Genomic DNA, 25,379 nt, shown 5'->3' on the forward strand with positions numbered 1-25,379 from the left:
GGTGCTTAGATTTCATTCACAAGAAATAGGAAGATCTTGGAGATTTGGAAGCAGCTGTTGAATGATCACAGTTCTTGATAGCACTGGGACTGGAAAAACTGGTTAAGAGACTCCCGAACTGATCCAGTGGGGAAGTGATGGGATCAGGACTAGAGAAGTGAAGATAACAGGATCAGGACTGAGTCAAGAGCAATTTAGCAAAAGTTCACCCTAGGGCCCTGTATTAGGGTGCTGTGTGCCCATATCCCGTTGTTACATCAACCCTATAAAGCAGGGGTCCAGAACACTTTTTTAGTAAATATATCAGGCGTGTAGATCTTAGCATCTGTCGCAGCTATTCACCCTGCTGTTGTAGCACAAAGATAGCCGGAAATGACCGGTAAACGAGTGGGCGTGCCTGTGTTCCAGCAAAACTTTATTTTACAGACACCGAAATTTGCATTTCATAGAATTTTCACGTGTCACGGAATAGCCTTCTCCGATTTTTTCCAACTTTTAAAATTGTAAAAACCATTCTGAGCTTGCTTGTGGGGCCGGACAAAAGCAGGCAGCAGGTCTTGCTTTGCCCACACGTGGTATGTAAAGCGTTTTAGTAGCATTTCAGTTTTAAGGGTAAGATCCTACAGGGAACCTTCAAGAAGCCCCGCCTTCCCTGGCGTCACCAGGCCAAGCCCCTCAAGGGCGGGGCCAGCGCATGCGCGGCCGGGCCTCGGGCGGGGGCGGGGCGGGCCGCGGCTCCGACTTCCAACATGGCGCACGCTGGCGGCGGCGGCGGCGGCGGCGGCGGCGGCGGCCCCGCGGGCCGGGGGCTGAGCGGCGCCCGCTGGGGTCGCTCGGGCTCTGCGGGCCACGAGAAGCTGCCGGTGCACGTGAGTGGTGGGCCAGCCCTCGCTGGGAGACCCCTGTCGTCCAGCCCCCGCAGGCCGGCGCCCCCCACCGGGCCCCGCCCGGCCCTCGGCCTCCCCTCCGCGCGGCCCCGGACCCCCGACTCCCCACCTCCGCCCCTCGGATGCCGGCCCGTCCCCCTCCCGCCGGGATCCCCGCTCCCGTCCCCTCCTCCGCGGACCGCGGCCCAGCTGGACCCTCCCCCCTCCCCTCAGGTGGAGGACGCCCTCACCTACCTGGACCAGGTGAAGATCCGCTTCGGCAGCGACCCTGCCACTTACAATGGTTTCCTGGAGATCATGAAGGAGTTCAAAAGCCAGAGGTACCAGCGGGGCCCCTACCCGTCCCGGAGGGCCACCCTGGGCCTCAGTCTCCCTGAGCGGGATGGGAGCCCCCAACTCCGGCTGCCCCTCAACAGGGTGACCCCTTGTGCAGGTTGTCGAACTTCTGGGAGCCTCAGTTCCTTCTTCCAAAAAACGAGACGGAAAGGTACCCCCTTGTGGAGCTGTTGCGGGGATTCCTGGAACGAGGGCAGTGATGGGGTGCGGCAAGTGAGGCAGTCGAGCAAGCACAGAGTCGGATCCTGTCTTTACTCAAAATGTTGATTTTTTAAAAGAATTTTGTTCGTTGGGGATTTTTAAAAATTATTTTCGATTTTTTTTCAAGCACTGCATGAAAATGTTATTTATCTTGATTGTCGAATATTGTCGCACTCTCTTAAATCTTATCCCCAAGGTGAGTGCCTCACTTGCCTCACCCCAGTGCCAGGCCTGCTTGGAAATAATGCGCATAAAATGCTTAGTAAGGAACCTGGCACTTAGAAGGCCTTTAAAACACATTAGCTGTATTCATAGGCACAGAATCAGGAGGGTTAGAGATAGACCGGGGACCTCCCGATAGATAGTGAGCTTGTTTGACAGGGGCTCACTGAGGCTTAGAGTGGGCCAGCGGTTTGCCCAGATCCACCTTAGGAGCAGAGACAGGACCAGAGCTCAGTCCCTCTGACTTAGATTCTAAAGTGTCACATCCCCACTGTGCTGCTTCCCCCTCTGAGGAAATACGGAAGGGCCCGCCTGGTTTCCTTCCACAAGCATGATGCTAAGACCTTGGCCCTGACTGAAGCCCTAAGGGAGACCCTGTCTCTCCCCTCAGATTCTTAGCAGCTTTCATACTTGCAGGGCCTTTGACATTTATACATTATAGTCACTTGCTGGGAACAACTCCTGTGTCATGGTCTCCTAATTCATGTGAAATGAATCTGTCTCCCCTTTAGAGGGCTTTAACCTTCTGTCACTGTATGGAACCCAGGACCTGCAGCTGGCTGTCCTGACATTTTCAGAACCTAGCACATGAGCTTGCAGTGTTTCGGGAGCCGTGCTGTGTACATCTTCTGTGGGTTTTGCCAGGAAGGCACAGGGAGCCCAGGCCCGGTTGCCTTGGCAGTGGATCGCCGTGGGCAGAATCACGCCAGTCACATTTGAGGGTGCTTCATTGTCTGTTGAGGAGCTCGTGCCATGGCACGGGTAAGGGAGGAGTCGATTCTGCTTTCAGTTTGCTTCCCGAGACGCTCTGCCCACTCTCATTCTTCGTTCCAGCATCGATACTCCTGGAGTCATCCGACGAGTGTCGCAGCTCTTCCACGAACACCCTGACCTGATTGTTGGATTCAACGCTTTCCTCCCTCTCGGGTACAGAATAGACATTCCCAAGAACGGCAAGTTAAACATACAGTCGCCTCTGTCAAGCCAGGTATGCCGCTGCAGTGGTTTGAGTGATCTGGCCTTAGCACAGCCCACCGTGGTACTCAGATACGCAGGCCGGACAGCGTGGCTCGTGTATTTCACAGCTGGAAAGCTGGTGAAGAGCCGATCTTTTTCTTAAAATGCGTCTAGCAGAAATCAGAATAGATTGAAACACCTACATAGGCAACCTCTGCATCCCAAACTGATCCTTTTGGCGTATTTAAATCAAGAGCGGATGTGTCTGTGTGTGTCAGGGAGGCATTCTCCTGACACAGTTGTACGTCCAGTCAAAATAATTGCGTCCACAGTCACGGAGGTCTTGGTTTGAGGCTCTCCCCCCGAGCGCACTAGGCAGGCCACGCTTGTAGTTGGGCCTGTGGTCCCTCTGATCACCCTCGGTGCCACCCACAGAATAAAGCGGTGGAGATGCATGTGTGACTAGACACGTTTATTGTTGCTGTGCTTCATTCACCTGCCAGCAGGATCACTGACCGAGCTCAGGCTTGTGGCTTTGGTCCCTTCTTTCTCGAGTGACAGGTTGCTGCCTCTTCTATCTATGCAGTCCCTTCTTGTGTTTGCTCACCAGATCCCCTGAGAAAAAGAAAGCCTGTTTGAGCTTTACTTTTATAAGGTAACGGTTGTCTTTTTCTCTCCTCGGCCCTGTTGCCATTTAGGACATAACCCTTTGCTGCGGGGGTGCTGTCTAGGGCATTGTGGGGTGTTCAGCCACATCCCTGGCCTCCACCCGCTAGGCCCTCACCCAGTCAAGACAGCCAAAAATGTCTCTAGACATAGCCAAGTGTCTCCTGGGAGCAAAAATCACAGCATTGAGAAGTGCTGGTGTAAGTGAATGAGCTCTTTCAACCTCCTCCATCTTGCCCCAGGGGTTTTTGCAGGGAAGGCAAAAATCTACTCTGGATGCATTTTGTAGGTTTCTCCTCTGATGATAAAGGAGACTGTAGTTTCCTATCAATTAGGGAGTCAGGATTTGAAAAGAGAGCAGTGAGAGGCAATGTGGCAGTGGCTGGTCCCTCTCCGAGGGGGGCTGGCACATAAATTCTGCCTTTTCTCTGCACAAGGCAACCTCCACCGTCAGAACATTGTCTCATTAAAGCCGAGGAGTGCACCTCAGTTTTAAAAAGGAACTTGGAAGCCTTCGGCTACTGAATTCCAAAAGCTTCCATTTCATGTTTGCAAATGGAGCCCCAGGAGCCAGAGGTAGCGCTCCTTCCTCCAGATGATAAAAGCCTTAGCGGAGATTAATCTTCAGAACAGTCATGGCTAGGGGAGAAAAGCAAGCTCGTTTGCAGGAGCGTGTGCAGGAGCACTTTGCTGAATCTGAAGCGCTGCGTAAACACTGGGTGTCATTACCATCACTTGTTAAGAAAGAGCTGGAATCCAAGGCCTAAATTGCACTCCACGTGTGGAATTCGCCTTCTCAAGCCCTGTTGGAGTAACTGCTCTTGGGGCTGGATCTCCACATGAGCCTCACCTTCCCTTAAGTAGCCAGAAGGCCCCTGCTGCTCCACACACAGCTTCAAGGACTATTGGAGAGACAAGGAGACCGGGCCAGTCTTGTCCGCCCCTAGGGGATTTTGTGACTGCAGGTCTGTTAACTTGAAGACGGGCTTGATGAGAACTTTCCCTTGATAGCTGCCTACCAGGGCTTTATGGTCTCGCTGCAGCCTGGAAACAGCCATATGTAGGACCCCTTCCTCAGGGGGAGAGGTACGTGTCCTTCGTTCCCTCGGGACACGTGCCACCCACGTGGTTTAAGTCACATCCACGGACCTGCCACGTTTCCAGCCCTGCTTCACGCCAGGCGCAAACGCAATGTCTTCTCACCTTCCTAGAGTCCTTCCGAATCCACAGTAGAACTTTATGGGGCTCCCTACTCGCCAGTGCCCTGGTGATTTTTTTTAAATTGGTTTTTCTGGCTTCACTATTTTGAAGTATAGCTCCGTGTGTGTGTGTGTGTGTGTGTGTGTGTGTGTGTGTGTGTGTGTGTGTGTGTGTGTGTGTGTGTGTGTGTGTGTGTGTGTGTGTGTGTTTCCAGTTTTCATCTCATCATGTATCCTGTCAACTATAGACAAGGAGGGAATAGTTCTTAGATGCTGAGGAAGATAAATAAGTCCTAGCCTGTGGGGAGCCTTTTGTGCAGGGTTTCTCAGCCTTGGCACTGTCGCCACTGGGCCCAGATCGTTCTTCCTTGTGGGGGCATTTTGTGCTCTGTAGGGTGTTGAGCAGCATCCCTGGCCTCCACCCACCTGATACCAGGAGCGCCCCCTCCCCCAGGATGACAACCTGAAATGTCTCTAGACATTGCCACGTGTCCCCTGGGGGGCAGAATCGCCCCAGTTGAGAACACTGATCTAAAGGGAAGATAGACATGTGCCATGATGTGGGAAGTGTGGCCAGAGAGGGGCCGGGGACCGTGGCAGGAAGAACGTCCCCCTGAATCAACATCTTTTAGGATCTGGTTGGCCTTAGTTGTAACGCCACCTCCTCAGAGAGTCCTCCACTCCCATCCCCAAGTCATTTTCACAGCACCCCGTTTTATATACTTCAAAATAACATAGCAAAGCTAAGAAATAGAAAATCCACTGTTTCTTGTTGGTTTGCCTTCCCTGGCAGACTGAGTCCTCCAGATTAGACAGGAGGGCTACGTCTGTCTTGTTCACGACTGTCCCTGTTCCGGGACGTCAGAGGGACGGGACACTGGATGTCGGTGGGAAAGTGATGAATCTTGGCTGCTGGGTCTTGTTCAGGGTGGACCCTGCCTCTTGGGGCCGGCCTTCTTGTGCTTGGCTGGGACGACGGCTGCTTGGATGATAAGTAAAGAGATAAACCTTGAGGTGCAGCTTGTAATTTAGTGACCCCTTTACGTTCAAAGGGAAGCCGGCTGTCTTCCCTTTGGGAAGGGTCATTCGAAGTTCAGTCAGTTCCTGGGAGGTTGCCTCTCATGTTTGTCTTAGTCACCCATGGAGCAGGTGTAGGCCACCTCCTCTGTGCCAGGTGCTGAGGTTTGTTCAGAGTCCTGGCTCTCAGGGCGCTTGCATGGTTGAGGTGGGGACTCACGTGAGACACATATGGACAGATGTGAAGTACAGGAGGGAGTCCAGTGCTGCAGGTGACAGACAGCAGGGGCCAGGCCTTGGGAGGTGCCGTGGGCAGAGGCTGAGTGAGGGGAGCAGGAGCCATGCCTGTGGCCCCCCGGGGAGTCTTCCTGGTGGGGACATAGAGGCCTGAGGTGGGAACGAGTGGGTGTGCCTGAGAGACAGCCAGGAAGCTGGTGCGGTCAGAGCCCGAAGCAGAGAGTGTAGGAGAGAGAGCCAGGCGCGTGGGAAGCCAAGGGAAAGTTCTGGAAAGGCTTCTCTGGCTGCTGTGCCAGAAGTGGACTGAGGGGGCAAGAGCGGATCTGGGAGGCTAGGGAGGGGCGTGGGAACCAGTTGGAGTGGACGGTGATGTGGGCCAGGGGTGGGTGTCAGTGAAAGCGAGAAAAATCAGTGAGATCACCAGGGGTGATTCCGGGATGCCTGAGTCTCTGGGTGAAGGCAGCACCTGCTGGGATGACATGGGGGTGGGCCGGGGTGCTGTTCTGTGTTTGGAAAGTCCATCTGAGGCATGTCTTAAATATCTGGGTGGAGCTGTATATGGGCACTCAGATGGACAAGTCGGCCATGTAGGGCGCTTATCAGTATCTAGGAGGCGTTTCTAACTGTGTCTGGTTGAGGCCACCCACAGCAGGCAGAGAAGACAAAAGCATGGATTGTTCTAGAAAGTTTAGACCAAGGGTTGGCAAACTGTGGCCCAGGGAACAAAGCCAGCTTATTTTTGTATGGCTGGTCATTTTTACATCTTTCAGATTACTTAAAAATTTTTTTTAAATTGTGGTGATATTTACGTAACATAAAATTCATCATTATGACCATTTTAAAGTGTCCAATTCAGTGGCTGTTAGTGTATTCACAATACCATGCAACCACCACTACTAATCCCAGAACATTTCTATGACCCCAAAAAGAAACGGTACTTCCCAATTCTGCCCCCACCCAACCAGCCCCTGGCAACCACTAATCCACTTTCTGTCTCTGTAGAGTTTCCTGTTCAGGATACTTAATATAAATGGAATCATATACTATATGTCCTTTCGTGTCTGGGCTTCCTTCTCTCAGCATGTTTTCGAGGTTCATCCATGTTATACCAGAGCATCATTCCTTTTTAAGGCTGTATAATATTCCACTGCAGGTATGGACCGCATTTTGGTCATCTGTTCATCAGCTGATGGACAGACACCTAGGTTTTTTCCACCTTCCGGCGATTGTGAACACTGCTGCTGTGAACCTGCATGTACAAGGATTTGTTTGAACACCTGTCTTTGGTTCTGTGGGTGGATACCTAGGAGTAGAATTGCTCAGTCACCTAGTGACCATGTTTAACTTACTAAAGAATCGCCAGACTGTTTGCCACAGCAGTTGCACCATTACTGTCCGGCCTTTTGCCGAGCCCTGGTCTCCAGGGGTGCTTCTCCCATCTTGTCACCGTGACTCCCTCCAGGGAATTGGAAGAGGCACATGGTGCTTGAGAATGCCCCCTCGCAGTGGTGGGGAGGGAGCTCCCCACAGCCTCCTCTGAAGCAAACCTCGGCTCCGAGGCTGCTCAAGGGCTGCTCCCTTCCCCCTGCCCCTGTCCAACTCCTTCCAGCTCCTTCTGCCGCCAAGCCTGTGTACCATGAAGGAACATGAGCACGGACTTCTGTGAGCTTAAGCAAAGGTAATCAGGAACAGCGTCCCCGAAGTGCCATAGAACAAATTCTAGTGCCAGGGAGAAACGGTGCTTAGAGTTGTGACTGCTCTGGATCTTTCGTGTCTGTGTTCCTCGGCTCAGACTTCCTAGAGTTGCCTCTACACCCGCTGTCATGGGCTGAATTGTGCCCCCACCCCCAAATTCATATCTTGAAGTTCTAACCCTCAGTATCTCAGAATGTGACTGTATTTGGAGATGGGGTCTTTACAGAGATAATTTAGGCAAAATGAGGCCATTAGGATGGGCCTCAATCCAGTCTGACGGGTGTCCTTATAAGGAGAGGAAATTAGGACACAAGGAGAGATCCCAGGGATATGTGTGCACAGAAGAACGACCCTGTGAGGACACAGCGAGAAGACACCCGTCTACCAGCCAAGAGGCCTCAGGAGATACCAACCCTGCTGGCACCTTGATCTTGGACTTCCAGCCTCCAGAACTTCAAGGAAATAAACGTCTGTCACTGACGCTGCCCAGTCTGTGGTATTTGTTGTGGCAGCCCCAGCACGCTAGTAGACCCACTCAGGTACCTGTGGGTGTGCCTGGCGGAGGTGTCTGTTGTGATGACAGTTCTGCAGCAGTGGACAGCAGTGTGCCCGGTGTCCCCTGGAGTCTAGGGTCAGCTGTGGGTGCCAGAGGCGGTGCCAGGCGCCACAGGGGATTTTATCCTTCATCGGTCCATCTGATCATCCCCAACAGTGGATGAAGCCCACTCTGTTCCAAGCACTGTTCCAGGCACTGAGGATATAGCATTGACCAAAATAGAATCCCTGCCCTCCTGGAGTTTGCCTTCTGATCAGGGCTGGGGAGAGAATAAAATAAGTAAAATATGTTTCCTATAGGAAGGTGATATGTGCTGTGGAGAAAAACAGAGCAAGAAAGGGGCTCAGAGTGCTGGGAGATAAGGGTCATTTTATTTTGGTGCAGGATGGTTCTGGAAGACTCGCTGAAAGGTGGTGTGTTAGCAAAGACCTAAAGCTGAACCCGAAGGATCCCAGCCTGCCCGAGACCCAGTTGGGGACCTGCAGGATGCCCAGCCGTGGTCAGTGGCAGAGGGAGGCCGCCCTCAGGACCACACACAAAATTCCAGTTTAGAAGCATAAAGATCACCTCCTTTGCGGGGTGGTCCTGTCCCACTGTGCATTAAGATTCCGACTTCCCAGGAGAGAGGTGTATGTCTGTTGTTTATTTTTATTGGTACTGACAGAAAAGCACATCAGTGGAGAGCATGCTTGATGACTGCTCAGGGCCCATCTCTCTTCTCTCAAGTGACTCGCCCCAGGCCTAGCACCAAAAGTCCCGCAGCCCTGGGCAACCTGGACAGTGGGCCCCCCTCACCTGCAGGGTCCCAGTCTCATGCCTGCTGACAGCTGGTGCTTTCACACCTGAAAACAGTCTTGCTGAAATGGGCTGGCCAGAGGTGTGGGAAGACTTTACTCTGCTCCAAAAAGGATTAAACAATCCACTCTTTGTAAATCTCTCCCGAATGCTAATTTCTCCAAGTGTATCGAGTGTGCCTCTCAGGTTCATGTTCTTTGAATCTGTTGGAAGGATCAGGCAGACATGAGTTCGTGAGACTCTCCCAGGAGCGCTCAGGCACTCAGAACGCCGAGGTGGGGCTGTCTCTGGGGGCCCCCTCCCTGCTTCTCTCTCTCCAGGCCCCCAGAAGTAACCTTTTTCTGCGTCGACGTAAAAAACTTGGCTCTGTGCTAAGTTTTGCCTGTTCTTGCACACTGTGGCTCAGTCTGGCGTTTCTCACAATCTGTTCCCAGTGCCGGGCCCAACAGTAACTCACTGTTGTACTGTTGTCAGGAGAATTCACACAACCACAGCGACTGTACAGAGAACGTCAAGCAGCAGATGCTATATAAGGAGGACAAACCGCAGGTGCCCTTGGAGTCAGATTCTGTGGAATTCAACAACGCCATCAGCTACGTGAACAAGATTAAGACCCGCTTTCTAGATCACCCAGAAATCTACAGGTCATTCCTGGAGATACTGCACACTTACCAGGTAAGAAGCCGTAGGTCACACTTCTTTGTGGGTGTTTGTGGCATCATCCAGTATCAGGTGCATTGGAAACATTCAGATTTTCTAATCTGAATTCATGAAATCCTGGAAAATTCTGATTAGCTCTTTTTTTTTTAGCATTAATCTTTTTTTTTTTTTTACCGTGGTAAAATATATATAAATACAAAACTTAACCAACTTTAAGTGTACCATTCAGTGGCATTAAGTACATTCACATTGTTGCACAGCCATCACCATCATCCATTTCCAGAACTTCTTCATCTTCTTCACCTGAAACTCTGTCCCCATGAAACACTAACTGCCCCTTCCTCATTTCCCCCAGCTCCTGGCGCCCATCCTTCTGTCAGTACTTTCTGTCTCTATGAATCTGACTCCGATAGGGACCTCCTAGGGGTGGAATTGTACAGTATTTGTGCTCTGTGCCTGGCTTGTTTCACTTAGCGTTATGCCCTGAAGGTCCATCTGTACCGTAGCATGTGTCAGAATGGCCTTCTTTTTAAGGCTGAGTAATATTCCATTGTACGGCTACGCCTTATTTTCTTTATCCATTCATCCATCAGCAGACACTTGGGTTGCTCCCACATTCTGGCTATTGTGAATAATGCTGCTGTGAACGTGGATGTACCTGTTGGAGTTCTGTTTAGGTTTGATTTTAATTTGCCCCTTGAGGCCCCTCTGCACCCTCAATAGGAAACACACATTAGAGGATTAAAGAAGAACCCAAGAAGATAGTTTTCTTTTTATAAGATGGCTTAGTTATTGTTTAGACAATAAACTACCCTTTATTTATGCTGATTACAACCGGGCTTTGTGCCAGGTGCTGGGTCGGCAGGGATGAATGGTTGCTGTTGCTTAGGAGTTCAGTTTAGACGTGGAGGAAACTTGGAAATGATTAGGGTGGACTGGAAGGACTGTGTGTAGGACAGGTGTGTCAGGGTTGAGGGCTGCTGACCCCATAGCGGGTTACGGAGAGGATACTCAGGTTGAATCTTGGCAAATCAGTCAGAACCGTCAGTCAAAAGGTGGACTCTCGGTGCTGGGATTGGCCTGTGCAAAGGCCCAGGGGCCAGAACAGGCAGCTGGCTTCAGGGGACTTAGCAGGAAGTGCAGGCAGGCGGGTGGCAAGGGACATCTGTGTCATGCAAGGAGTTCGGATGTCATCCTCACCCAGACATGGAGTTTCTGATGCCTTTTATTTTTCTAAGCAGCAGAACCCACTTTTGAAAATGAAATCTTCTGCACATCCTTGATAAGTGAAATTAAAACATGGGATTCTTTTTAGCATAAATGTTTAGGATCAGATTGATAGCATTTGCTCCCTGTAAACGCACTGGAACTGTTTCAATACTCTAAACGTGTGTGGGCAGTGGTGCCAGTGACATGCTTGGTCCTGTCAGCCTCATGTCCAGTGTCTGCACGGTCCTTGTACGGCATTGAGAACTTCCTGCTTCTCACAGATAAGTGGTTGCAAGTGGCAGCTGTGAACATCAGTCTGTGTGGAGGGGTGATGTTGTGATCATGGGGGTTTATGGGCTCTTCACAGATTCCGTGGGGTCACCACATCTCAGGGGCTGGGAGGATCGTTAGAGGGAAGGCCAGCAGGTATCTGTTGTGTTGATGGGAATGGGGGGGGGGAGTGGTTTGTTGGCGTGTAGAGAAGTGAAAGTGACTTATCCAAGGTCCTAGCAAAGGGCCACGGGTTGATTTGGAGAAAGCGTGAGGAAGGAAGTACGGCTCAGTGTTCCCCAGTCAGGGCCACAGGGAGTTGGTTGAAATGCAAGCTGCCTGGGCCTCCCCTCAGAGTTGCTACCCCAGGTCCTGCCCAGCATCTGCTTTTTGAACAAGCCCCCTGGCGACTCTCAGGTTGCCTGTTTCTTCAAAAGGAGCTGGAAATCTGAATTTCTGTGTGAGTTCTTCCTGATTTTCGAACATCGATGCGGATTTTTAAAAGACACTGTGAGGCCAAAGCAGCAGCTCTAGGGCCATACGTTACTGTTTTTTATCTCTGTTGGGCCTCAAGTCAGACCTTAGCTGTGCCCCCTGCCCCCTCAGAGCCCTTTGCCTCACCTCCCGGAACCTCGGGGTTCTAATCCATAAAACGGCTACAGCGCTGTGGGTGCTGACCCCAGTTAAATATGGTTAACCGAGGTCACTGACGCAAGCACAGTGCTTACCTCAGGTCAGCCATGGGCAACTGTTCCCTTTATACAACTTCGAACATCTGTCGTGTGCCTGGATGAGCACAGCCAGTTCTGCCCTGATGTCCCCCAAAATGACCGTGCTTTGCAAATAAATGCTCACCAACCACAGGTCTTATGGAAAAACGGGATCAGAGCGTGAGACTCAAAAACTGTGTCAGCAACACATTAAAAAAAGATAGGCACCTACTTGAAGCCGGTAGCGCCGTTGTACGCGCATTAAATGGCTAAGCACGTTGTGAATGTTGCAGCACGTCCGGCACTTGACCTTGGGAAAGACCTGCGTGTCATGTGTAGACATGGGTGTGGAAAGGTTGCAGCCTGCGGGTCACTGAGGTACCAGGAGCAGGTTTCCTAAAATGGGATGGGTTGTCACCCCAGAGGAGGGTCAGGCAGAGTGGCTCTATCAGCTGAGGGAGCGATGTTGGGGGCGTGTGTATGTCGGGGGTCGTGTATTACCAGGTGGCTTGGCTCAGCTGAGTGCACTTTTCCACATTCACCCCATGTTGCTCCTGGACAAAATCCTGCCTCAGCAAATGCAGAATCCATACCACGCTCAAATCATTCCCTAGTCCGTGTCCCAAACAGATCTGTGTTCAAAACAGGTGTTAGAGCAGAACTGACTCTCTCTGCAGGAAAATTCCCAGGAAGTGCGTCCCTAGGTCAGAGGGTGTGCGCTCAGCACATGATCGTAGATGGCGCCAGGCTTCCCTCTGCCGGTGGCACCAATCTTCCTTTCCGCCTTGTAATGAGAGCGCCCAGTTCCCCACACCCTCATCAGAAATCACCAGTCCTTATGCAATCTGATGAGCAAAAATGCTGCGACGCTGTTTTAAATTGTATTTCTTCAAACATCACTGAGTCTGATCACTGTTTCATCTGTATAGGGATGATTTGTATTTATTGTCTGAGCTGAATGGTCTTTGTTTTCTTCTTTGGCCTTCAATTGTCCCGGTAACTTTGGTCAGGAGAGGGTGGAGGCAGTTTTTTCTCCCCCCAAACGGGTGCTCCGTGTACCAGGCTTGGGAAGTAACTTTGCTCAGGGTACATAGGGCCGAGAGGGGAGGGCGTGCAAAGGGCTCCCCATTCCTTGTCTCTTCCCCCTTCGCAGCTGTGGAGGGGGGATGTCGAAGCCCTGCTGCTGGGCGCTCTGGGAAGGCCCGACACCAGCGCCTCATGCTCTGTCATGTTCCTGGGTGTAAAGTTGACAGGGACTAACTTCTGATGGCCGACTTGAGTTGTGTTCGCTGCTTTCTGCCCTGCCGACCTGGGTCCCGTCTGGTCCTCATCTTGTTGCTTTAAGCTCCAGGTCAAGCCATCTTCCTTCCGGAGTCTTAGTGACTCTGGGGGAACAGGTCCTTTGACCTCTAAGTCCCTTCCCTTCCTTCTTCACCCTCTGCCCCTTCCAGACCCAGAGCTAGCTCCTCAGTCCCCTGCCCCGCAGAATGAGTCCCCTTGACCTTGGGAGGACCGTGGGTTCGCCACTGACCTTGCACTTCCCCAGCCTCTGCTCAAGGGTGCTTGAGGGCTGGGGTCAGGTCCTTCCATGACCGTCCCCTCCCACATCCCCTCCACACTCCCAGCACAGGCCGCATCCATGGCCGGGGCTCAGGCCGCGTCGTGCGGCAGGGTCAAGACTCAAGCGCACAGGCTGTTCTCCAGAGCAGGGGGTGTGGGAGGGGGGGAGTGGTTGGGGGAAGGGGGCGGGGAGTGGTTAGGGGACACCCGGAGGTGTCGGCAGGGCAGCGGGCTGGACCCCCTCTCCTGGTGGCAGCAGTCACGGGCTCTGCCAGCCAGTTTTCTTTCGTGAGTCATCCCTCTGTCTCCTCCACAGTGGGATGCCTGAATGTCACAGCCTAGGGTGCCTCCTGGTTCCTTGGCTAACGACTCGTTTTCCCTCCCCTGAAAATCGGCAGAAGGAGCAGCTGAGCACGAAGGGCCGTCCGTTCCGAGGCATGTCTGAAGAGGAGGTGTTCACCGAGGTGGCCAACCTCTTCCGCGGCCAGGAGGACCTGCTCTCCGAGTTTGGACAGTTCCTGCCCGAAGCCAAGCGGTCCCTGGTGAGTACAGAGCACCGATGCCAGTCTGGGGCCACGTTCTCATCGGCCAGAACCCCCTGCCAGTGCAGCCCCCAGGCCAGGCCAGGTTTATCCACTCCCCAGACACACTGGGTTCCCTCAGAAGCCACAGCCAGTGCAGACATGCATGGGCCCCCAGTGCAGGCTCCACCTCCACGGGGAGCTGGCGCAAATCCTCAAAAGGGCTTCTCTGGACAGACAGCAGCCAGGTGACGAGGGCTGGTTGGGAGGCAGAGCGTCTTCCCATGGAGACCTGCCTGTAACCAGGTCCTTGTGGCAGGGTACGGGAGGGGTCAGGCTCACTGCCTACCCCCCTGGAGGGACTGGGTGGAGGCTTGGCAGTGACTCGGGGTGGGAGTGCAGAGAGCTGATAGCGGAGGAGGGGCCTGCGATGGGGAGGTTGGGGGCGCAGACTGCACTGTCAGCCTTTCTGCCTTTGCTGTGGACTGAGGCCTGCTGATCTGCCCTTTCCATTTCCTCTTTTTTTTTTTCTATGAACTTATGGCTTTTAAAAAAAAAAAAATTGAAGGAAAATTCACGTAACATAAAACTCACCATTTAAAAATGTACATTTCAATAGCATTTAGAATATTTAAAATGTTGTGCAGCCATCACCCCTCTCTAGTTTCAGAACATTCCCATCACCCCAAAAGGAGACCTGTCCCCATTAGCAGTCACTCCCCATCCCCGCTCCTTAGGTTCTGCAACCACCAGTCTGCTTTCTGTCTCTGTGGGTTTACCTGTCGGACATTTCACGTGGATGGAATCGTGCAACGTGTGGCCCTTGGGTTGGTGTCTGGCTTCTTTCACTCAGCATCATGATTTGAAGGTTCATCCATGATGTAGCACGTGTCATAACTTCATCCCTTCTATGGCTAAATAATAATTCCATTGTGTGGATGGACCACATTTTGTTCATCCATTCATCCATCAGTGGACACTTGGGTTGTTGCCACCTTTCAGTCATTGTGAATCGTGCTGTGAACATGCATGTACAATTTTTTGTTTGAACACCTGCTTTCAGTCATTTTCTGTCTATGCCTAGGAGTGGAGCTGCTGACTCATGTGGTAACTGTGTTAAACTTTTGAGGAACTGCCACACTGTTTTCCACGGTGGCTGGACCATTTTACATTCTCACTAGCAATATACCAGGGTTTCAATTTTCCACATCATCACCAATGCTTGAGGCTTTCCTTTTTAAAAAAAATGTATAGCCTTTGTAGTTGGTGTGAAATGGTGTCTTATTATGGTTTTGATTTGCATTTCCCTGCTGACTAATGACATTGGGCATTTCATGTGCTCATTGGCCATCTGTTTATCTTCTTTGGAGAAATGTCTATTTAAGTACTTTGCACCTTTTTTGCTTTGTCTCTCTTGCTGGGTTGTAAGAGTTCTTTGTGTGTTCTTGACATTAGTCCTTTATCAAATATTTTCCTCTATTCTGTAGGTTGTCTTTTCACTTTCTTGTTAGTGTTGGTGCGCATCAGTTTTAAATTTTGGTCAAGTCCAATTGCCTATTTTTTCTTTTGTTGCTCATGTTTTCAGTGTCAAATCTCAGAATCCATTGCTAGTTCTGAGGTCATGAAGGTTTACCTTTTCTTTTAATACTTGTACAGTGTTAGCTCTTCTATTCAGGTTGGTGATCCATTTTGGGTTAATGTTTGTATATGGTGAGGTAGGGGTCCACTCTACATGTGGCAATCCAGTTTGTTGAGGAAACTGTTCTCTTTCCATCATTGCATGGTCTTGGCACTCTTGTCAAAAATCAATTGACCAGAGTTTTATGGGTTTATTTCTGCACTCAGTTCTAATCCATTGATCTCCATGTCTGCCCTTAGGCCAGCACCACACTGTCATGATTACTGTAGCTTTGTAGTAAGTTTGAAATCAGGAAGTGTGAGTCCCCCAACTTTGTTTTTTTTTTCAAGATTGTTTTGGCTAGTCAGGGCCCCTTGCAATTCCATATGAATTTAAAGATTGGCTTTTCCACTCCAGCAAAAAAGACTGTTGGGATTTTGAAAATGATTGCATTGAATCTTTCAACTGTTTTGGGGAGTATTGCCATCCTAACAAGATTAATCCACAAATACACAGCATTTTTCCATTTATTTAAGTCTTTAGTTTCTTTCAACAGTGTTTCGAAGTTTTTTTTTTCATTGTGTAAGTCTTGCACCCCCTTGGTTAAATGTATTTCCAAATATTTTGTTCTTTTTGTTGTTGTAAATGGAATTGTTTTCTTAATTTCATTTTTGGATTATTCATTGCTCATGTATAGAAACCCCACTGCTTTTTTGTGTTGATTTTGTATCCTGCAACTTTGCCGTATCCAGTTCATTAGCTTTGATAGTTTTCGTGGATTCCTTAGGATTCGCTAATATAGTTTTCTTTCTTCCTTTCCAATTTGGATGCCTTTTATTTCCTGTTTTGGCCTAATTGCTCTGATGGAACTTCTAGTACTATGTTGAGTAGAAGTGGTGAGGGTCAGTATCCACATCTTGCTCCTGATCTTAGAGGAAAAGCTTTCCATCTTGCACCATTGAGTGTGATGTGAGCTGTGGGTTTTCCGTAAGCACCCTCGAGTTGAGGAAGCTCCTTCTCTTCCTAGGTTGTTGAGTGTTCTCTTTCCTCTTTTTATTCTTCCTCTTTGCCCTCGACGACAACTTGGGGTGTGAGCACACAAGAGTCCATCCTTCCCACCTTCCTGTGTCACCACCTCCTCTCCCGGGTCTGCTTCTTGAATGAAGATGCAGTGGGGGCACAGGGCTGGGGGGCAGTGGGTCTTGAAGGAAGGGGCTCGGGGGTGATAGCGGTCTGAGTTTGGATGCTGTTCAGGACTCTTAGTCGATTGGGCAGACTTCCGGTGTGCGGGTCGGGGCTTGTCCCCGTGTTACTGTCTCTGGGACACAGAGCACCATCCCTAAGAGGAGGTTCCACCCAGAAGCACTTCCTGACTCAGAGTCAGAGAAGCTCTGTGCCCATCCTTCGGGCTGAAAACAAGTCCAGGAGCTGTAACCAGTCCTGCCCACCCGCCCGGAGCCTTGTGTGTCCTGGGGGCCTGGACAGAGCCCCGTGAGCACACAGCCGGGGCCTCCTCGGGCTCTGGGTGCTACAGGCAGGCTTGAGCCGGCCGTGTCACCTCCCAGGCCTCGTTGCCTTCTCTCTCACACGGGACTGACCGGCCCTCCTGCTCGGGTGGGGACTGAGCTGTTGTCCTTTAAGTGCTTCTCGCGGGGCCTGGCTGGCGCTCAGTGTTCCGGAAAGAGCAGCTGCGGTTGTGCTGGGAAAGTAGGCCTAGAATCCCGTCTGGTCGTCTCATCCACTCCTCCCAGGGTCTCCCTCTGCATCTCCAGGACCAGCCGGCTGCCTGGCCTGCTGGAGGCTCTTGGGGGATACCGGGGGGGCGGGGGGCGGTTGAAGGAAGCCCTTGTCTGGACTCCCCGGGGGCAGGGAGCTCACCTCTACACTGGGCCTCTCAGCCCAGCTGCCTCCTCACGGCCCCATCCCCGAGTCCAGCTTTCTCCTCTGAGTCCATTACCTGCCCCGCGGATCTCTCTGAACTTCGGAATCCCTACTTGGTTTTTTTCTCCCTGTTCCCAAATAGCTGTCCTTGGCAGTCCTAGCATCAGTCCCATCTTCCTTCTCTGTATGCTCCTGCTCGTCAAAGACTCTCCTAACTGGCTCCGGGGGCCGCGTGGCTGAGGAGCAGAGGGCTCTCACCACCTCCTTCCCGCCTCATACCCTTCTTGTGTTGGCTTAGCCCAGGGTTGTGGGTGCTTGGGCCTCTGTGCCCCTGGGAGCCCAAGCGACATGCTGTCACCTGCCGTAAAGCCCTGTGTTGCTCCCTTGTACAGTTGGTGGATAGTTTTTGGGTCTCATCCTCTTGGGTCTTGGCCTCAAATCTCACCTCTGACCCTGGCGTTGGCAGCTTTTCCCCTGAACCCCATCCCCGCAGAGATGTGTGCACAGTGGCATCCCTGGGTGGCCTTCCCAGGGTCATTGCTGTCAATGCTTCAGGGTCCAGGGGCAGTCTGCCCTCATGGCCTCAGGGAAGAAAGCCCTGGCTCTGTCCCTGGCCAGCTTTTGCTGCTGCACAGCTCACATGAACTTTTTGCAGGCCTTGGTTCCTGAGTTATCATCTTGATGGGTCAGGGTTGAGGGTGAGTAGAGCCTCTTGTCCTCTGAGGGCTGTGGTTGCAGTGCCCCCTGGTGGACACAACTTGGCATTTACCAAGTTGGACACTGACAAAGCCCACCCTAGAAAATAAGCATTTCTCTCAGAAAAGCACCTGCCCACAGAGTTTCTTTAAATGGCATTTGCTGTCAATTCAGCAGTGTTTTTTTTAAGTGTATATTGTGTAATTAGAACTGTCTTGTACATTTTAAAAGAGTTAATCAACTTTTAAAAATTACTAAAACGCTCATAAATAATTTGTCATATAGAATGATCTTTTCATTAACTTTTAGATTTCTGTTAAAACTGCAGGAAAAAGAAACCAGAGGTGAAATTTGATATTGTCCTAATTAAACTCGACTGCTTTGCCTAGATCAGGGCTTAGCAAAGTTTTTCTATAAAGGGCCAGACAGTAAGTATCTTAGGCTTTGCACACCAGACAGTCTGGGTGGCAAAGACTCAGCTCTGCCGTGGTAGCGGGAAAGCAGCCACAGGCTCGTACGTCAGCGAATGGGCATGGCTGTGTGCCAGTCCCTATGTGAATGGTCTTTGGGGGTCTTCTGCCTCAGGCATTTGCACATTGGGACATTTAACTGAAACCAAAGAACTGCCTGAACTGTTAGGGGAAGATCAGTGGTACTGAGCTTGCCTTCCAGCTGGGTGAGCTTAGCTGGGCGAGCAGTGGGTTACCCACTTTCCTCTCAACCCCGCCCCCCCCAAGTCGTACTTAGTGCGTCATATCGTCACCTGTCCCCCTCCTTTAGGAATTGGTGTTTGCACCTGTTCTGGGATCTACAGCAAATACCAGTTGAGAATTATTCCATATTAGGTTCTTGGAGTAGCCTTGGGTCTTCGGATAACTAATCCCTCCAAAGGAGCTTAATCCTCTAAGGGACAGGTTTTGCCTGTAGTTAAACAATAGGTCTTTATTATTATAATTATGAGTATAAAAATAGTACATGCTCATGAGAAAAGTCAAGCATTCGTGAGAGCATCAAGTATGAAAAGTTAGCTTCCCTTTTTCCTATTCTCAGTTTCCTCAGAGTTAAGTACTTACAAGTGTCTTATAGTATGTGTCCTTCCAGAAATCTCTGAATGTGCAAACAAACGTTTATCCTTTTAAAAAAGATGGCGTCCCATTTGTTCTGCCCCTAGGGTTTTTTCTGTTTGTCATAACAGTGTATCACGTATGCCTGTCCCTAGCAGTGACACAGTGGACACAGAGACACAGAGCTAACTCATAGCTGATAGTTGCCTCTGTTTGGTTTGGATGCACCACGACTTGTTCACCCGGCCCACGCTTTGGGCTGACAGCACACCCTTCACGTAGTGTCTCTGCATATAGGCCCCGTGGTGGGAGCGGGTGCAGGCAACATGAACGTAGTGGGGCTGATTGCCGTGTGCCTCTCCAGCCCAGCCCTGAAGAAAAGCCATGGTCTGTTCACCTTCCCCCCTGCCTGCTCTGACTTTCATACAGATGCAAATGCCGAATAGATCCTTCCAGAACCATTCTTCATAAATATTGCCAGCACCCTGACCTGTTAATCAGTGCTTGGTATAGAGCCTGGGAGGACTAGCAGTGAGCACCCCACCAAGTGATGACATTGTCCCCAAGATGCGTTTTCTTATTCGTAGGAAAGATTGCAAACTTGACTGGAACCCCTCCTCCCCCGCCCCAGTGACCTGGCACCGTCAACTTCTTCCTCTTGCTGCCAGGGCCTTGCACATTGCTGGTCCTCTAGCCTGAAATTCTTTTCCTTTCTGTGGTGCGCTCGAACATACAGGCAGACACCCTGTCAGTGGTCTGCTGGGTGAGCCCCACACGCCAAGGCCCAGCTTCAGTGTCTCCCCACTGAGCCCTCCCTCACCTGTCAGGACCCTCGCCCATCGAGGCCTTCCATGAGCCTTCTCCCAGCCTCACAGTGCACGACTGTGGTGAGCTGGGTACACGGGTCTTTCCTCCAGTAAACGTGAGCATCTTGAGAGCCAGGGTCACCTCACACTGGGACAGAGCCCCTGGCCCATGGCAGACCGTGCTTGCTGGGGCCACGAGCTGAGCTGCAAGTGGTTCCACGCACTAGGTTACATTGAGAACCAGCACTGATGGGCCTGGCTGTGTCTCTCCAACGCTGACCACCTCCTGTGTTTGTGTCCTTAGTTCACAGGAAATGGGCCATGCGAAATGAACAGTGTCCAAAAGAGTGAGCACGAGAAGAATCTGGAACACAGCAAAAAGCGCTCTCGGCCCTCACTCCTCCGTCCCGTGTCTGCACCAGCCAAGGTAACTGTCAGCTGTGCACATAGGTGTGTGCATGCGTGGACACCCAGCAGCCTGGCCTTCTCTGTAGATGACTTGAGGAGCAATATGCAGAGACCTGGGGCATGAGGCCGAGTCCAGGCTCTAGTCCAGCTTGAAATTCACTGGCTGTTGGACCTTGAGAAGTTGACTCACCTGTGAGGTGGCCGGTCACCTGTGCCCCCTGGCTCACAAGATTGTGTGAGGAGTGTCACCTCCTCTCGCAGAAACCGGATGTACTGCTCAGTCTGCTCCTTTTCACCATCACAGCTCTTTCACAGGCAGGGCCCTTATGTACAGTTGTGCAGGTCGGTTACTGCACAAGGTGCCCTGCTAGGGGGTGAGAGGCACTGAGGTCCAGCTCCTGTTGTTCTCATCACCTGTGATGGTGATTTTCTAATTCCATCATTCTTTATGCATTTACTAGTTGGCTTTCTACTGTAAGGAAGAGCTTTTTTTCATCTCCATTTATTTAATTATGTGTATCTTCATAGACTCGGGTTATAATCCGTGACTATCACTGTTTATCTTGATGCCTAAACCGTCCCAGATCTGGCCAGTGGGGCCCTTTGGGCTGGCTCTGTGTCCTCTTGACACATCCCGATCATTCTTCAGGCATGTGGGAGATGGTTCTGTAGTCCTTGATGTCTCAGCTGAGTGGCCAAGTTCAGGTCCCCTTCCCATCACCATCACGGCCCACAGGACGAAACAGGCAGGGGAAGAGGTTTCTGATACAGTATCTAGGGGCATGTTTCCCTGGCTGTTCTTACTCTATGACAATCCCTCCTGACATCAAAAGAGCTAAACTGCTGAAAGTTAGATCCCAGATTGTGGGCAGAGTGGTTGTGTGACCTTTAACCCTTCACTAGGTCATGGAGGCTGAGGTGGGTGGTCCTGAGAGGTTCATCCACGGGGGTCTTGGGCAGACCTCATCCAGCACCTGATGGCAATTCCCATCAGGAGAGCTCAGTGTTGGTGATGTTATGATTCTAATAAAGATGGACGCGGGCTGCCCGTGGGAGGCACACAGCATCCATGGCATGGAATTTCTCTCTACAGAAGAAAATGAAACTCCGTGGTACCAAAGACCTGTCCATCGCCACCGTGGGGAAGTACGGGACTCTGCAGGAGTTCTCCTTCTTTGACAAGGTGAGCGGTGGGACCCACGACTTCTGGGCCTTGCCCCGTCCAGGCTGGCCTCGCCCAGCTCAGATCTGAGCAGGCAGGGTTGGGAGCAGGCGACAGGCGGCCAGTGGTGGGCAGCGGGCGGGAGGTAGCGAAACAGGTGGGAAAGGCAGAGCTCAGAGCCCACACTAAGTTTGGGGGCACATGTCTGCCGCTCAGAAGCTGTGTGGCATCTCTAAAGCTGGGATGGTCCTGGGGCTTCTGTCCAGAGTCAGTGGGCAGAGCCAGTGAGATGGCTCTAGGCACATGCTGTCTGAGCCAAAGATCACTGCACAGAGAGCAGTCCGCTGCAGACCACAGCCGGCCCCCTTAGAACATGCCTGTGTTGGTGACTGTGTGCACCTGGTGATAGCAGAGCCAGGTGTGCTCAGGAGCGGGAGTTGGGCCCGGTAGGGGCCCCCTGACTCGCTCTCCCCACAGGTGCGCAGGGTGCTGAAGAGCCAGGAGGTCTACGAGAACTTCCTCCGCTGCATCGCGCTCTTCAACCAGGAGCTTGTGTCCGGCTCTGAGCTCCTCCAGCTGGTCAGCCCATTTCTAGGGTGAGCGGCACTTCTCGGGGCTCCCCGCTTGGGTTTTGTTTCCGTAAACTCCTTTCACCCTTCTTTTGGCTATTGTTTTTGGAAAATGGTATATGTGTTTTTTTCGATCTTGTCTTGAAGTTGAAGTTGTTACAGAGATCATTATAGATTCACCAGCAGTTGTGAGAAAGAACACAGAGAGGTCCTGGGCAGCGTTCCCTCGTGGTAACATCTCTAGTCAGCGTCATAGCCAGTATGTTGATATTCACACAAGCCACCCATCTTTTCAGGTTTCCCATTTTACGTGTGTGTGTGTGTGTGTGTGTGTGCGCGCGCGTGCGTGCGTGTGTGTGTGTGTGTGTGTACGTACGTACAGCTGTATCACCTGTGAAGGTTGGTGTGTCCACCACCACTGTCCAGGTACCGAGCAGCTTCAGAACCACGAATATCCTTGTGTTGGCCTTTGATACCCACACCCAGGTCCCTCCCACAGCCCAAGCCCCTGACAACCCCCAATACCTGTGTTCCTTCTCTAAAGCTTATATAGCAAAAGTATTATGTAAATGGAATCACACTCTGTAACCATTCAGGATCAGCTTTTTTCACCCAGCATAATTCCCTGGAGATTCATTATGCTTTTTAAAATTCTAAGAATCAGAAATTACTGGGAAGAATGAAATGACCACACAGCATCCCTGCTGCCCAGAGAGAAACTCTGTTAGCAGATCCGTTACCCGCTTCCAGCACGTCCTGCTGCCCTGTGTGAGCTGCCCCCCGAGGGCCCGGCAGCCTCTGAGGGGGGCGGAGCTGTCCTGGGAGGTGACTGTGCATCCGCAGGTCATGCACCTGTGCTGTGGGAAGGGGAGTCTGCTGGCTCCCAGTGTGCTTCCCACTCACCAGCCCTGTCATGCCCAGCGAGTTTCCTAGCCCGTCTGAGCCTCAGTTTCCATTCTGTCAAAGGGGGGTCATAAATATACCTGCGCAGGGTTTCAGAAAGTTTCAAATGGGCTCTGCCTGAAGACCCTTAAAATAGCATCTCGAGGGGGCTTCCCTGGTGGCGCAGTGGTTGAGAGTCCGCTGCCGATGCAGGGGGCACGGTCATTCAGAGCCTGTGCTCTGCAACGGGAGAGGCCACAACAGTGAGAGGCCCATGTACCACAAAAAAAAAAAAAAAAAAAAAATAGCATCTCGAACACGGTGAGTTTGCATTATACGTGACGTGTGCGGCGTCCTGTTTAGCCCCCAAGACAACCCCAGAGGCTGCCGGCCCCTGGGGGCAGCTACTGATTCCCTTTCTATTAATTAAAAAAGTTTTTTAAACTTTTTTTTTTAATGTAAAATAAAACACAGATCCAGGAAACCACATAACAGAAGAACGGCTTGGTGAATCGTTATTAGGCAGACACCCTTGTGCCCACCACCCAGGTCACAAATGGACCTTTGCCAACCTCCAGAAGCCCCTCCACCTGCCATTTCAGTCATGCTCCCTCCCTTGGCTTGGGAGTGACCACCTCCCTACACTAATTACGGTGCAGCCAACCCAGGCGGACACCGCCAAACACACGGCTCAGTCTCACCTCGTGGTCTGGGTTTTGTTTTCTAATACGTCTTGTACGTCCCTCTTCATCTCTAGGTTCCCTCTGCAAGTTTATTCCTTACCGTGTCTGCATTGGCATCCCCATGGCGTGGGTGCATTTTGCCAAATGCACCTTCACATTCCCCCACATCCCTCTGTCAGGAGGCAGTGGTATCCTCTGAGTTCTTTCTGTGGTTTATTCCTTTGTTTATTCATTCACTGCAGGTTGCAAAAGAGAGCATCTCAACAGTATTTATCACCTTTTGGTGACCCAAGATAGATGCTTGATTTCTCCCTTTATTACAGTGTCAGGGTGATGAGTCACTTTCCTGTCTCATCAGGCCAATTAGGAACTGAAAAACGGACCAATTTCTTTGGCGTTACATGAACTCATGAATTTAAACACATTCGATGTGTCTCAATACATTTTAAGCTGAGGAGACTGAGGCCCAGAACGGATACCTCTCACTCTGTCCAGGATAAGCTCTCATAAGAGAGCTTTGCACGGTGATGGGCGAGTTCAGGGGGATGAGGCCTGGAAGCCCACCCTTCGCTCATCGTCTGCTCTTGGGATCTGAGTGTGGCTGTTGAGTTTCACATAAATGGCATCACGCTGTCAGGCTGGGCTGTAGTCTTCTCTTTTTTTCTTTTTTAAACTCAGCAATTCTTAGACCCAACCGATCGTTTTTAGCGACTGCACAGTGTATGTACCATGGTTTTCTCGGCAGGGTCTGCAACAATGGACGTTTATCTCCAGTTTCCCCCTGTAATCCGTGCTGAGATTATGCTCTTGGGCTGGGATACTCAAAGGTCGAGTTAGGGTCATCAGGAGGTGCTTCCTTGGTGGTCCCAAGAGTGTACACACATCAGGGTGACCTTTTCACTTGGATTAACATTCTGGGACTGCTAAAGGTCTGTTAACGCTCTGAAAAACCACCCAGAGCAGGGTGGCAGGCGTCACACAGTCTCGGCTAAAACGTGGCTGGTTTTTTACGTGGATTTGGACACGCTCACATCGAAGTACATCTGCGCAGCTCAGAATCCAGTGCTCTGAGCTCGGTCAGGGTCAGCTATTCCCGTTTCGACATGTGAGCAGCAGTTAGAGACTCCAGGCGGGGGAGAGGGCCACGGGGATGTGCAGCAAAGTGGAGAAATGAAGCGGCTTCTGCTCGCTCATCTTCAGCTGGGTTCACGCCCACCCCCCTCCCCACCATGAGGCCTCTGTTTGCATGGGCAAGCTTCTTTCTGGGTTTGTACACCCACGGGCAGCTGAGTGCAGTGGCCCAGAGAGCTGCCACCTGGTGACAGCATGGCTGGAGTTGGGGCTGGAGTGGGGTAAGCCTCCACTTAAGAGTGGTTTATCCTGCTGTAACCTCAGGCATCCTCTACACCCATGTTGTTGATGTCTTCCTTCCCTGCATTTCCGTTGGCTTGAGGGTTTTCCTTGTGAGCTGAGTTGGCGGGGGTCCTTACAGGCAGGCCGCCTAGGGGCACATAGTTAATGAGGGGAGACTGCCAGGCTTAGTAATGGCAGGATCATCACACCAGCTGTCAAAATATCTGCACCCTTTCTGTAGGATTTGATATTCATTTAAACATTAATGCAGATGACATTGGGGGTCAGTTGCGTTAAAATCTTCCCATCGACATGCACGACCATTACATTACGAGAATTTGTCTAGGGAGGGGGTCTCCCTCATGAGGGAGGAAGGCCCTGGAGCTGGGAAGCAGATTTTATCTGTCAAGGGCCAAGGGTCACTGCTAACCAGCTTCTGGCATTATGCGCAAGCAATACTACAGGCAATACTAAAGGAGTGGATGTGACCGACTGTTTACAGGCAGATGTGGGGAGGTTGACTAGTTTGCTGATCCTTGGCCTAATGCCCGGCCTCTTC

The 25,379-nt window shown here is 51.3% G+C and overlaps 1 protein-coding gene across 1 annotated transcript in view; it reads left to right on the forward strand.

The window, feature by feature from the left end:
• Window positions 1-741: 741 nt before the first annotated feature.
• SIN3B (SIN3 transcription regulator family member B) overlaps window positions 742-25,379 on the forward strand; it is a 37,538-nt gene continuing 12,900 nt past the window's right edge. The window contains exons 1-8 of the mRNA XM_030880223.2: window positions 742-869; window positions 1,101-1,207; window positions 2,481-2,634; window positions 9,243-9,443; window positions 13,576-13,719; window positions 20,068-20,190; window positions 21,265-21,354; window positions 21,811-21,929. Of these exons, the coding sequence (XP_030736083.1) occupies window positions 750-869; window positions 1,101-1,207; window positions 2,481-2,634; window positions 9,243-9,443; window positions 13,576-13,719; window positions 20,068-20,190; window positions 21,265-21,354; window positions 21,811-21,929 (1,058 nt within the window). The 5' untranslated portion in view covers window positions 742-749. The remainder of the gene's footprint in view (window positions 870-1,100; window positions 1,208-2,480; window positions 2,635-9,242; window positions 9,444-13,575; window positions 13,720-20,067; window positions 20,191-21,264; window positions 21,355-21,810; window positions 21,930-25,379) is intronic.

This window comes from Globicephala melas, chromosome 3 (assembly GCF_963455315.2).
Source record: "Globicephala melas chromosome 3, mGloMel1.2, whole genome shotgun sequence".
Classification (NCBI taxonomy): Eukaryota; Metazoa; Chordata; class Mammalia; order Artiodactyla; family Delphinidae; genus Globicephala; species Globicephala melas.